At 44.2% G+C, this 13,439-nt stretch overlaps 2 protein-coding genes across 2 annotated transcripts; both read right to left on the bottom strand.

Moving 5' to 3' along the window:
* Positions 1 to 211: 211 nt before the first annotated feature.
* On the bottom strand, positions 212 to 1,867 carry LOC128355656 (E3 ubiquitin-protein ligase TRIM35-like). Its single transcript, XM_053315981.1, has one exon. It carries the CDS (start codon positions 1,865 to 1,867, stop codon positions 482 to 484), a length of 1,386 nt encoding a protein of 461 aa, XP_053171956.1. The 3' UTR covers positions 212 to 481.
* Positions 1,868 to 4,464: 2,597 nt separating this feature from the next.
* On the bottom strand, positions 4,465 to 6,066 carry LOC128355648 (nuclear factor 7, brain-like). Its single transcript, XM_053315971.1, has one exon. The coding sequence runs from the start codon at positions 5,935 to 5,937 to the stop codon at positions 4,549 to 4,551; it is 1,389 nt and encodes a 462-aa protein (XP_053171946.1). The 5' UTR covers positions 5,938 to 6,066; the 3' UTR covers positions 4,465 to 4,548.
* Between the last annotated feature and the right edge of the window lie 7,373 nt (positions 6,067 to 13,439).

Raw genomic sequence — 13,439 nt, 5'->3', positions numbered from 1 at the left:
ATTGATTAATATAAATCCCCTGAAATAGTAACATGATATAACAAACTATTAATCCAGATGACACTTTAAATATGTACAGAATTAGAAACTGTCAAAATTAGAAACCCAAATATATCCATGTAGGCTACACCTCTATCATCATCTACGTGTGGTCCTCAACAATCCAGTGGAAATTAACAAAATACAAATTCTCTCACAATCTCTAATTATACACAAAATGTGAAATATCAATAAATTGTCTTAATATATATAACTAATAAACCAAAACTCACACTCAGCACTGTATAATTGTGACTGCAGCTCAATATAACTCTGGTCGCCATCCTTCACTGATTACTGCCCCAAATTACCCCTCTATGGTACTAATCTCTGATTGGTCAACAGAACACACATCTAACCAATCACCTCACACAATACTGAACAGTCCAGCAGTCCTTAAAGAAACATACACATCACTTTATGTACAAACTACAGACATCCATCACACCTGTTGCTTTGTCACAGAGACCTTCAGTGGAGAAATCTTCAGTTTATCATCAGTGTAAATGTATGGAAACAATGTGTCAGTGAAAGTGTGTGTGAAGGTGTGTATGTGTGTGTTAGTATCAGGATCAGAGAACGACAGATTTCCTCTGTTCCAGTCCAGATTCACTCTGATCCTCTGGAGCTTCTTCTTCACTGAGAGAACAGTGGAGGGAGCTGGTGGTGAATATGCTGAGTATTTACCTTTAAAGAACACTATTGTCCATAATCCAGACTGTATGAATCTCTTCCTCTGAACAGACTCTGATAACACACCCAGTCTCCAGCATTTATTATCTCCAACCTCGACATCCCAGCTGTGAGCCCCTGAGTTAAAGCCCTCAGAGCCCAGGAAAGACGGTACCAACTCAAACCTCTCTGGATTATCAGGAAGCTGTCTCTCTCCACCATATCTCACACTGGTCAGATCTTCAGACAGGATGAGTTTTGGATGAGCAGTGTTTGGATCCAGAATGACAGGAGTGTAGGAGACCATCTCCTTCATGTTGTTCCAGATGTTGAAGGCCAGGTTGCCCAGGTGTTTGGCCTGGTCTATCAGAGCTCCTGAGGGCAGCTGTGGATCATCCAGCAGGGGGCAGCGCTGGACTCTTTCCACTGCAGCCTTGTAGTTGTTCAGGAATGAGACGTCTTCAGCTCTCAGCTCCTCCTCTGTGGCTCTGACTGTGTGTGAAAGAGCTGCTATCTCTCTGCTCAGAGCCTCCATCTTCTCCTTCATCATCTGACTCTTCTGCTCCTCTTCCTCCCTCAGAGCAGCCATCCTGGTCTCCTCTTCCTCTTCTAGAAACTGGTGAAGCTTCTTAAACTGCTCCTTAATCTGCCTCTCTGTGTGTTGGGCCTGGACCTTAATGTGTTTTGCTGTTTGATGAAACTTCACTTTAACTTCTTCACAAACCTTTAACTTCTCCTTTAAGGGTTTCAGAGTTTCCTCAAGTTCCTTCTTGTGTTGTGGTGCAGCTTCATTGATGGGTCTGAATCTGTGGTTGGTGTGTTTTTCTGAATCTCTGCAGACGAGACACACTGGCTGCTGATGGTCCAGACAGAAGAGTTTGAGTTTCTCAGAGTGCAGACTGCAGAGAGCCTCTGAAGCTCTCTGATCTCTGTCCTGTAAGAAGGACTCACACAGGTTCTTTAACACCAGGTTAAGAGGTGGATCAGTTCTTGAAGATCTTCTCTTACAAACTGGACACTCATGTGTTGGTTTCTCTCTCCACCAGCTCTTCAGACAGTCTTTACAGAAGCTGTGGCTACATGACAGAACAACAGGATCTCTAAAGACCTCATGACAGACCGGACAGCAGAGATCCTCCTCTGATCTGGAAGCCATTTAGTCTCTGAGTGAAGCTGAAAACACAGCAGACAGAAAGTACAGTCAGTCATGGCTCCCCTCCCTCCTCTACTAACTTCTAGGGATGCAACGGTACAATGTGCCCACGGTTCGGTTTGCATCACGGTTTTTGGTCCACGGTAACGGTTCGGTTCTGTATCTTAATATTATTTTAACTCTAACATCCAGCAGGTTATTTGCCGTTTATACTTTGAATCAACAGCGTACTATTACTCACACTAGTAGAGGAAATATTAAATGTAAAAATAAGTAAAATCACAGATTTGGTCAAATCACAAAATGTCACTCCGGTTGGAAATAAATGCGTTTCAAAGTTATATCACGGTTCTCTGTTTGTTTGTAGCTTGTCTCAGTTTTATTAGCCTGCATTAAAATACCACAGATACATTATCATTTAATAAGTCATAATTATATTTTTCATGATCATCTGCAGTCATTATTAGCTTAGCTTACTGTCATATCGTTTTATGCAGACTGTAGTTCATATTGAGGTCGGAGGTTTGATGAATATTACTGCAGGTTTTCAGATGATTAGAAACAGCTGATGAAGCAAAGATGGATTTAATGAAGTCAGTGAGTGCAATATATAAAGTCCTATTCACATGTTTCTGTCTTCACAACAGCTTGCCCTTGTTTGGATGTTAACATGTTAGATGAAGAAGCTCTAATACTGAGAGGAGCTTTCTGTGCAGACTGCTGGGTCCCAAAGTTCAGCAGCGTGCAGCTCAGAGCCCTCACCATCCACACATGATCTGTGTTTCACTACGTTTCTTCATAAGAAGCATGTTCTTATATTCTGTTATAGATGCTGGAAATCTGCATAAAGGCTCTGTTTACTGATCTACCAGATTTGGTAGGCTGTTGAAATCACTGGTGCATGTCTTCAACACCTTCCCTGACCTCTAAGTAATTCATTTACACATACATACACAGAGACAGAGAGAGAGAGAGAGCGAGAGAGAGGGAGAGAGAGAGAGAGAGAGAGACAGAGAGACAGAGACAGAGAGAGAGAGAGAGAGAGAGAGAGAGAGACAGAGAGACAGAGACAGAGACAGAGAGAGAGAGAGAGAGAGAGAGAGAGAGAGACAGAGACAGAGACAGAGAGAGAGAGAGAGAGAGAGAGAGAGAGAGAGAGAGAGATATTTGCACATATGGCTTTTTTTTTTTGCACTGTTAAATGTTTGTAATTAGTCTTTCAGGCTTTTCCTCTCAGTTTAATTACGTCAGACTTATTCCTCTTTTAACATTTATGTTTCAGCTCCTCATTAGTTTCCACTGGAAGCTGTTGCTCACTTGGTGAGAAATGTGCAGCTCGTGTTTTTCCATGTCTGCATCAGTAAATCTGATTGATCGAGTCTATTTAAGAAAGCCATGAACACACACTTAAATGAATGACTTAGACCTGGCTTCACATAGCTTCATATCCTCATCCTGGCCTGGTGAACATGCAACAGATTAAGCCAGAATGAACTGATGACACTTTGTCGAGCCTTGCCTTTTCAGTTATCCTGGATTTCTGAATCCTGCTCTTGTGTAACAGCCCTCTAGTCCTGAGTATCTCTACATGCACAACGTGCACGTACAAGGACCAAGAATTGAAAATAAAAGTTTTATGACAGGTGTACCGAACTGTCACGGGTCTCTTTTATGTATTGAACCGAACAGGACGGATTGAATCCCTCCTCTACTAACTTCACTGACATTTACTTTCAGTGTGACTCCAGTTTTTAGTCAAACTCACCTTCAGTGTGTGGAGAGTCAGCAGGTTGAAGCAGCAGAGTTCTAGTTTTCCACTTTTCTCTCCTGTAGCTGTACTCACTCAGAGGAAGTTGTTAGTTTGGTCTGAAGGTGAATCTGATGCTCTGTTTTTCAGTCTGTGTGTCTCTTTAGAGACCAACAATAAACTGTTTCCTGGTTTGTCTCAGGTGAGGGGCGGAGCTTTGTCAGATCTCTTCTGATAAATGTTGTAGCTTCATAGTAACACAGGGGGTGTTTCAGTCCAAAGTTCAACAATACACCAACCATCAACTATAAAGACTAAAGATTAACAGATTTGATGTGATTTTATGTCTAAAGTACAGAACATCATGACCTGCATGAAGCTCAGAAAATAAACTCTCATTGGGCCAGATGTAAGAACATGTCTGTATTTTTTTTCTTAAATCCGTCATACCTTTTGTGTGAGACTGAATTTATGATAACACTTTATATAATACTAGTATCACCATGAAACAGTCATAAATGACCTTCGTAAACATAATGAATCCCACTTGTTCTAAATGAACGAGTGTTCCTGAGAAGAGTAAATTAACATGAATGACGCCCTCAAAATACCATATAAGGTCATCTGTCCAGCAGGTTGTAGAGAAGCTCCATTCATGAAAATGGCCCCAAAGATTTAGATGAAGAACTTTATGAGCTCTCAGACTGAGGTCCTGCTCTCAGAAACAGATCAACAGAAACACAGATTATTATTTAGTTAGTGGTGGAATTAAAGATCCTGAAAAAGCCAAAGAAAGAGGAAAAATGACCCGTGCTGAAAACGCTGTCTCTTGGTCAACAGAACACACATCTAACCAATCACCTAACACAATACTGAACAGTCCAGCAGTCCTTAAAGAAACATACACATCACTTTATGTACAAACTACAGACATCCATCACACCTGTTGTTTTGTCACAGAGACCTTCAGTGGAGAAATCTTCAGTTTAACATTAGTGCTAATGTATGGAAACAGTGTGTCAGTGAAAGTGTCTGTGAAGGTGTGTATGTGTGTGTTAGTATCAGGATCAGAGAACGACAGATTTCCTCTGTTCCAGTCCAGATTCACTCTGATCCTCTGGAGCTTCTTCTTCACTGGGAGATCAGTGTAGAAATCTGATGGTGACTCTGCTGAGTATTTATCATTATCGAACCATATTGTCCATAATCCAGACAGTATCATTCCTTTCCTCTGAACAGACTCTGATAACACACCCAGTTCCCAGTATTTAACGTCTCCAACCTCGACATCCCAGCTGTGAGTCCCTGAGTTAAAACCCTCAGAGCCCAGGACAGAAGAGTAATCATCAAACCTCTCTGGATTATCAGGAAGCTGCTGTTTCTCTTCTTCACATCTCACACTGGTTAGATGTTTAGACAGAAAGAGTTTTGGATTAGCAGTGTTTGGATCCAGAATGACAGGAGTGTAGGAGACCATCTCCTTCATGTTGTTCCAGATGTTGAAGGCCAGGTTGCCCAGGTGTTTGGCCTGGTCTATCAGAGCTCCTGAGGGCAGCTGTGGATCATCCAGCAGGGGGCAGCGCTGGACTCTTTCCACTGCAGCCTTGTAGTTTTTCAGGAATGAGACGTCTTCAGCTCTCAGCTCCTCCTCTGTGGCTCTGACTGTGTGTGAAAGAGCTGCTATCTCTCTGCTCAGAGCCTCCATCTTCTCCTTCATCATCTGACTCTTCTGCTCCTCTTCCTCCCTCAGAGCAGCCATCCTGGCCTCCTCTTCCTCTTCTAGAAACTGGTGAAGCTTCTTAAACTGCTCCTTAATCTGCCTCTCTGTGTGTTGGGCCTGGACCTTAATGTGTTCTGCTGTTTGATCAAACTTCACTTTAACTTCTTCACAAACCTTTAACTTCTCCTTTAAGGGCTTCAGAGTTTCCTCAAGTTCCTTCTTGTGTTGTGGTGCAGCTTCATTGATGGGTCTGAATCTGTGGTTGGTGTGTTTTTCTGAATCTCTGCAGACGAGACACACTGGCTGCTGATGGTCCAGACAGAAGAGTTTGAGTTTCTCAGAGTGCAGACTGCAGAGAGCCTCTGAAGCTCTCTGATCTCTGTCCTGTAAGAAGGACTCACACAGGTTCTTTAACGCCAGGTTAAGAGGTGGTTCAGTCCTTGAAGATCTTCTCTTACAAACTGGACACTCATGTGTTGGTTTCTGTCTCCACCAGCTCTTCAGACAGTCTTTACAGAAGCTGTGGCTACATGACAGAAGAACAGGATCTCTAAAGACCTCATGACAGACCGGACAGCAGAGATCCTCCTCTGATCTGGAAGCCATTTAGTCTCTGAGTGAAGCTGAAAATACAGCAGACAGAAAGTACAGTCAGTCATGGCTCCCCTCCCTCCTCTACTAACTTCATTGACATTTACTTTCAGAGTGACTCCAGTTTTTAGTCAAACTCACCTTCAGTGTGTGGAGAGTCAGCAGGTTGAAGCAGCAGAGTTCTAGTTTTCCACTTTTCTCTCCTGTAGCTGTACTCACTCAGAGGAAGTTGTTAGTTTGGTCTGAAGGTGAATCTGATGCTCTGTTTTTCAGTCTGTGTGTCTCTTTAGAGACCAACAATAAACTGTTTCCTGGTTTGTCTCAGGTGAGTCAGGTGAGGGGCGGAGCTTTGTCAGATCTCTTCTGATAAATGTTGTAGCTTCACAGTAACACAGGGTGTGTTTCATTCCTGCACTCAAACATACATACCATCAAGTTTAAAGATAACAGACTAACAGGTTTCATGTGATTTAATCTGTACAGTACAGAACATCATGACCTGCATATTTAGTTTCTACGGTTTGTATAAAGGTATTTATGTTGTTGTTCATGGAAAGAAACGTTTAAAAAAAAAAGGACCAAAATCACTTAAATTGAGTAAAATCTATATAAACAAAAATGTGTCTTTTATTGTGGTTATTATGACTGTCCAAAAAAACTAGAAAATGCAAAAATGCAGAGACTGCTGATACATTTAAGATGCATTTAAAGACTAACTTTTATTCTCTGGCTTTTATTTGAATCTGTTTCATTTGTTCTCTGATTTCTTTAGGTTTTAAATTTGTGCTTAAACTTTGTTCTATTTTGATTTTGCTCCTTTTTATGCCTGTATGTGCACATATGTGTTTGCCTTTAAGAAGCACTTTGGTGCAAAGTCTGGTTGCTATATTAATAAAATAAACTTGAGACTTATGTAATTAAAGAGTTTAGCTTGTTATTAACATCCAGCTGCTGCAGGTCTCTACATGTATTTATGTGTTATTACAGTAAAGCAGCAGCAGAGGGCAGTCTTTCTCCTGCAGCTGCAGCAGTGGAAACAGTATTCAGAGTTTAATTAAGTAAAAGTATTAATATAAACTATGTAAAAATACTTCAAAATAATGTATTACTGGTAAAAGTCTGTTTTAGGGATATTGCACACTTGTATAAGGAATGTATGCATATTGTAGATTTATATCATTACAAATTATTTCAGAGAGTGTTTATCGCATATAGTATTTTAATTTATTTTAATTTTATTTTTTTATCACTTCACTATTACAAAGGTAGGGTTGTGTCAAGTTTGAATTTCCCTCTAGTGGTTAGGGTCAAGTTAGGTTACCTTAGGAAGGAATGGAGGAAGAAGGAAGGAAAGGAGGGAGGAAGGGGGGGGGGCAGAAGGAAGGAATGAGGGAAGGGAGGAAGGAAGGAAGGTAGGAGGGAGGAAGGAAGGAAAGGAGGGAGGAAGGAAAGAAGGAAGGAGGGAGGGAGAAAGGAAAAGAAGAAGGGAGGAAGGAATGGAGGAAGGTGTGGGGGAGGAAAGAAAGAGAGAAGGAGGGAGGAAGGAAGGAGGGAAGGACGGAAGGAAGGAAAGGAGGGAGGAAGGAAAGAAGGAAGGAGGGAGGAAGGAAGGAAGGTAGGAGGGAGGAAGGAAAGAAGGAAGGAGGGAGGGAGAAAGGATAAGAAGAAGGGAGGAAGGAAGGGAGGAAGGTATGGGGGAGGAAAGAAAGAGAGAAGGAGGGAGGGAAGGAGGACGGAAGGAAGGAAGGAGGGAAGGGAGGAAGGATGGACGGAAGGAAGGTAAGGAGGGAGGAAGGAAAGAAGGAAGGAGGGAGGGAGAAAGGATAAGAAGAAGGAAGGAGGGAAGGGAGGAAGGAAGGAGGGAAGGGAGGAAGGAAGGTAAGGGGGAAGGAAGGAAAGAAGGAAGGAGGGAGGGAGAAAGGATAAGAAGAAGGGAGGAAGGAAGGGAGGAAGGTATGGGGGAGGAAAGAAAGAGAGAAGGAGGGAGGGAAAAAGGAAAAGAAGAAGGGAGGAAGAAAGGGAGGAAGGTATGGGGGAGGAAAGAAAGAGAGAAGGAGGGAGGGAAGGAGGAAGGAAGGAAGGAAGGTAGGAGGGAGGAAGGAAGGAGGGAAGGACGGAAGGTAGGAAAGGAGGGAGGAAGGAAAGAAGGAAGGAGGGAGGCAGAAAGAAAAAGAAGAAGGGAGGAAGGCAAGCAGGAAGGGAGGAAAGAGAGAAGGCGAGAGGAAAGAAGTATTTATGTGTTACTACAGTAAATGACCACCAGATGGCGTTCACATCTCCATCTGCCCCAGAAAAAAATAAGATAGAGGAATGGAGGAAGGGAAGGAGGAAGAAAGGAAGGTAGGAGGGAGGAAGGAAGGAGGGAAGGACGGAAGGAGGGAAAGGAGGGAGGAAGGAAAGAAGGAAGGAGGGAGGGAGAAAGGAAAAAAAGAAGGGAGGAAGGGAGGGAGGGAGGGAGGGAGGGAGGGAGGGAGGGAGGAAGGAAGGAAGGAAGGAAGGAAGGAAGGACGGAAGGAAAGAAAGGAGGGAGGAAGGAAAGAAGGAAGGAGGGAGGGAGAAAGGAAAGTAAGAAGGGAGGAAGAAAGGGAGGAAGGTATAGGGGAGGAAAGAAAGAGAGAAGGAGGGAGGGAGGAAGGAAGGAAGGAAGGAAGGAGGGAAGGAAGGAAAGAAGGAAGGGAGGAAAGAGAGAAGGAGAGAGGAAAGAAGGAACAGTGAAAACAGACGGGGTCAATTTGACCCGGGAGGATGAAAAGGAGGGAGGAAGGAAAGAAGAAAGGAGGGAGGGAGAAAGGATAAGAAGAAGGGAGGAAGGAAGGGAGGAAGGTATGGGGGAGGAAAGAAAGAGAGAGGGAGGGAGGAAGGGAAGGGAGGAAGGAAGGAGGGAAGGACGGAAGAAAGGAAGGAAGGAGGGAAGGACGGAAGGAAGGAAAGGAGGGAGGAAGGAAAGAAGGAAGGAGGGAGGGAGAAAGGAAAAGAAGGGAGAAAGGAAGGGAGGAAGGTATGGGGGAGGAAAGAAAGAGAGGAGGAGGGAGGGAGGCAGGGAGGAAGGAAGGAAGGAAGGAAGTAGGGAAGGATGGAAGGAAGGAAAGGAGGGAGGAAGGAAAGAAGGAAGGAGGGAGGGAGAAAGGAAAAGAAGAAGGGAGGAAGGAAGGGAGGAAGGTATGGGGGAGGAAAGAAAGAGAGAAGGAGGGAGGGAGGGAAGGAGGAAGGAAGGAATGAGGGAAGGAAGGAAGGAAGGTAGGAGGGAGGAAGGAAGGATAAAAAGAAGGGAGGAAGGGAGGGAGGAAGGTATGGGGGAGGAAAGAAAGAGAGAAGGAGGGAGGGAAGGAGGAAGGAAGGAAGGAAGGAGGGAAGGGAGGAAGGAAGGAGGGAAGGATGGAAGGAAGGTAAGGAGGGAGGAAGGAAAGAAGGAAGGAGGGAGGGAGAAAGGAAAAGAAGAAGGGAGGAAGGTATGGGGGAGGAAAGAAAGAGAGAAGGAGGGAGGGAAAAAGGAAAAGAAGAAGGGAGGAAGAAAGGGAGGAAGGTATGGGGGAGGAAAGAAAGAGAGAAGGAGGGAGGGAAGGAGGAAGGAAGGAAGGAAGGTAGGAGGGAGGAAGGTAGGAGGGAAGTACGGAAGGAAGGAAAGGAGGGAGGAAGGAAAGAAGGAAGGAGGGAGGGGAAAAGAAAAAGAAGAAAGGAGGAAGGAAAGAAGGAAGGGAGGAAAGGGAGAAGGAGAGAGGAAAGAAGTATGTATATGTTATTACAGTAAATGACCACCAGATGGCAGTGTTACTCCGTGTATTTATGTGTTATTACAGTAAATGACCACCAGATGGCAGTGTTACTCCATGTATTTATGTGTTATTACAGTAAATGACCACCAGATGGCAGTGTTACTCCATGTATTTGTGTGTTATTACAGTAAATGACCACCAGATGGCAGTGTTACTCCATGTATTTATGTGTTATTACAGTAAATGACCACCAGATGGCAGTGTTACTCCATGTATTACACACAGCCAGCACGCAGTCACATCTCCATCTGCCCCAGAAAAAAACAAAATAGAGGAAGGGAGGAAGGGAAGGAGGAAGAAAGGAAGGAGGGAAGGGAGGAAGGAAGGAGGGAAGGACGGAAGGATGGAGGGAGGAAGGAGGGAAGGACGGAAGGAAGGAAGGAAGGAAGGACGAAAGGAAGGAAAGGAGGAAGGAAGGAAAGAAGGAAGGAGGGAGGGAGAAAGGATAAGAAGAAGGGAGGAAGGAAGGGAGGAAGGTATGGGGGAGGAAAGAAAGAGAGAAGGAGGGAGGGAAGGAGGAAGGAAGGAAGGAAGGAAGGAGGGAAGGGAGGAAGGAAGAGGGAAGGACGGACGGAGGGAAAGACGGAAGGAAGGAAAGGAGGGAGGAAGGAAAGAAGGAAGGAGGGAGGGAGAAAGGAAAAGAAGAAGGGAGGAAGGAAGGGAGGAAGGGAGGAAAGAAGTATTTATATGTTATTACAGTAAATGACCACCAGATGGCAGTGTTACTCCATGTATTTATGTGTTATTACAGTAAATGACCACCAGATGGCAGTGTTACTCCATGTATTTATGTGTTATTACAGTAAATGACCACCAGATGGCAGTGTTACTCCATGTATTTATATGTTATTACAGTAAATGACCACCAGATGGCAGTGTTACTCCATGTATTACACACAGTCAGCACACAGTGACCGACTGAAAGAAGGTAAGGAGGGAGGAAGGAAAGAAGGAAGGAGGGAGGGAGAAAGGATAAGAAGAAGGGAGGAAGGAAGGGAGGAAGGTATGGGGGAGGAAAGAAAGAGAGAAGGAGGGAGGGAAGGAGGAAGGAAGGAAGGAAGGAGGGAAGGGAGGAAGGAAGGAGGGAAGGACGGAAGGAAGGTAAGGAGGGAGGAAAGAAAGAAGGAAGGAGGGAGGGAGAAAGGATAAGAAGAAGGGAGGAAGGTATGGGGGAGGAAAGAAAGAGAGAAGGAGGGAGGGAAGGAGGTAGGAAGGAAAGAGGGAAGGGAGGAAGGAAGGAGGGAAGGACGGAAGGAAGGAAAGGAGGGAGGAAGGAAAGAAGGAAGGAGGGAGGGAGAAAGAAAAAGAAGAAGGGAGGAAGGAAAGAAGGAAGGGAAAAAAGAGAGAAGGAGAGAGGAAAGAAGTATTTATGTGTTATTACAGTAAATGACCACCAGATGGCAGTGTTACTCCATGTATTTATGTGTTATTACAGTAAATGACCACCAGATGGCAGTGTTACTCCATGTATTTATGTGTTATTGCAGTAAATGACCACCAGATGGCAGTGTTACTCCATGTGTTTGTGTGTTATTACAGTAAATGACCACCAGATGGCAGTGTTACTCCATGTATTACACACAGTCAGCACACAGTCAGTGACCGACTGATGTGTTTAAATCTAGAAGGTGTTCCTCTCTTCCTCTGAGCTCATCACCTCGTTCACATCTCCATCTGCCCCAGAACAAAAGTAAGATGGAAGAAGGGAGGAAGGGAAGGAGGAAGAAAGGAAGGTAGGAGGGAGGAAGGAAGGAAGGAGGGAAGGACGGAAGGAAGGAAAGGAGGGAGGAAGGAAAAGAAGAAGGGAGGAAGGAAGGGAGGAAGGTATGGGGGAGAAGAGAAAGGGAAAGAAAGAGAGAAGGAGGGAGGGAGGGAGGGAGGAAGGAAGGTAGGAGGGAGGAAGGAAGGAGGGAAGGACGGAAGGAAGGAAAGGATGGAGGAAGGAAAGAAGGAAGGAGGGAGGGAGAAAGGATAAGAAGAAGGGAGGAAGGAAGGGAGGAAGGTATGGGGGAGGAAAGAAAGAGAGAAGGAGGGAGGGAAGGAGGAAGGAAGGAAGGAAGGAAGGAGGGAAGGGAGGAAGAAAGGAGGGAAGGATGGAAGGAAGGTAAGGAGGGAGGAAGGAAAGAAGGAAGGAGGGAGGGAGAAAGGATAAGAAGAAGGGAGGAAGGAAGGGAGGAAGGTATGGGGGAGGAAAGAAAGAGAAAAGGAGGGAGGGAAGGAGGAAGGAAGGAAGGAAGGAGGGAAGGGAGGAAGGAAGGAGGGAAGGACGGAAGGAAGGTAAGGAGGGAGGAAAGAAAGAAGGAAGGAGGGAGGGAGAAAGGATAAGAAGAAGGGAGGAAGGTTTGGGTAGGAAAGAAAGAGAGAAGGAGGGAGGGAAGGAGGTAGGAAGGAAAGAGGGAAGGGAGGAAGGAAGGAGGGAAGGACGGAAGGAAGGAAAGGAGGGAGGAAGGAAAGAAGGAAGGAGGGAGGGGGAAGGAAAAAGAAAAAGGGAGGAAGGAAAGAAGGAAGGGAGGAAAGAGAGAAGGAGAGAGGAAAGAAGTATTTATGTGTTATTACAGTAAATGACCACCAGATGGCAGTGTTACTCCATGTATTTATGTGTTATTACAGTAAATGACCACCAGATGGCAGTGTTACTCCATGTACTTGTGTGTTATGACAGTAAATGACCACCAGATGGCAGTGTTACTCCATGTATTTATATGTTATTACAGTAAATGACCACCAGATGGCAGTGTTACTCCATGTATTTGTGTGTTATTACAGTAAATGACCACCAGATGGCAGTGTTACTCCATGTATTACACACAGCCAGCACACAGTCAGTGACCGACTGATGTGTTTAAATCTAGAAGGTGTTCCTCTCTTCCTCTAAGTTCATCACCTCGTTCACATCTCCATCTGCCCCAGAAAAAAATAAGATATACGGCACCTCGTCCCGAGCAGCCATCTTCTCCCATCAGAATGAGGTTCAGGTGCAGCTCTGCTATCAGAGAGAGGCCGCACACCTGAGGCTTTATCAGTCTGCAGCAGGAATCAGCTGTTACTCCTCTCCGGTCCTGTAATGATATATCTCCAAAAAAAAAAAAAAAAAAAAAACTGAGACATGGTTTTCAGGATGTCTCCAATCAGTTCTGAACAAAGACTGATTTACGTGACGCTCCACCTGCACTGCTCAGCTTTGTTTCTGAAGATAATTATTATGACACATTAATCAAAGTAGTAAAGTGACTGAGATGATGAGCATATCTAAGCAATGTATAAATCTGAAGTAAATGCTTTATAACACACTTTAATGTAGTTACAAGCAGATATAAGGACATTTTGTTATAAAGTATTTGTCATATATTTTCTGATTCATACATATATGTGTGCTTTTTTAAGGGCATTTACAGTAAAGTCACCTGAGTTTAATACCCCCGAACTTGATTATAATACATTAGTCAAAGCAGTAAAGTCCTTCAGTAAAGTATTTATAAGCAATAAACCTTAAATAAAATATTTATAACACACTATAATGTAATTATAAGCACATATATGGGATTTTTCCATACAGTATTTTTTGCATACCGTATTTTTTATATATATATTTCATATGGACATACAGTATGGTCACCTGATCATTGTTTTTAGAACCTATCCTTTAACCCAGGGGTGTCAAACGTGCGGTCTGCGGGCCAAAACCGGTCTGCCAAGGGGTCCAGTCTGGCCCACTGGATGAATTACAGAGAAAGAGAAGTCCTT

This window comes from Scomber japonicus, chromosome 3 (assembly GCF_027409825.1).
Source record: "Scomber japonicus isolate fScoJap1 chromosome 3, fScoJap1.pri, whole genome shotgun sequence".
Taxonomy (NCBI): domain Eukaryota; kingdom Metazoa; phylum Chordata; class Actinopteri; order Scombriformes; family Scombridae; genus Scomber; species Scomber japonicus.
Note: the sequence above shows the minus strand (reverse complement) of the source record. Positions and strands in the feature narration are given on the sequence as shown.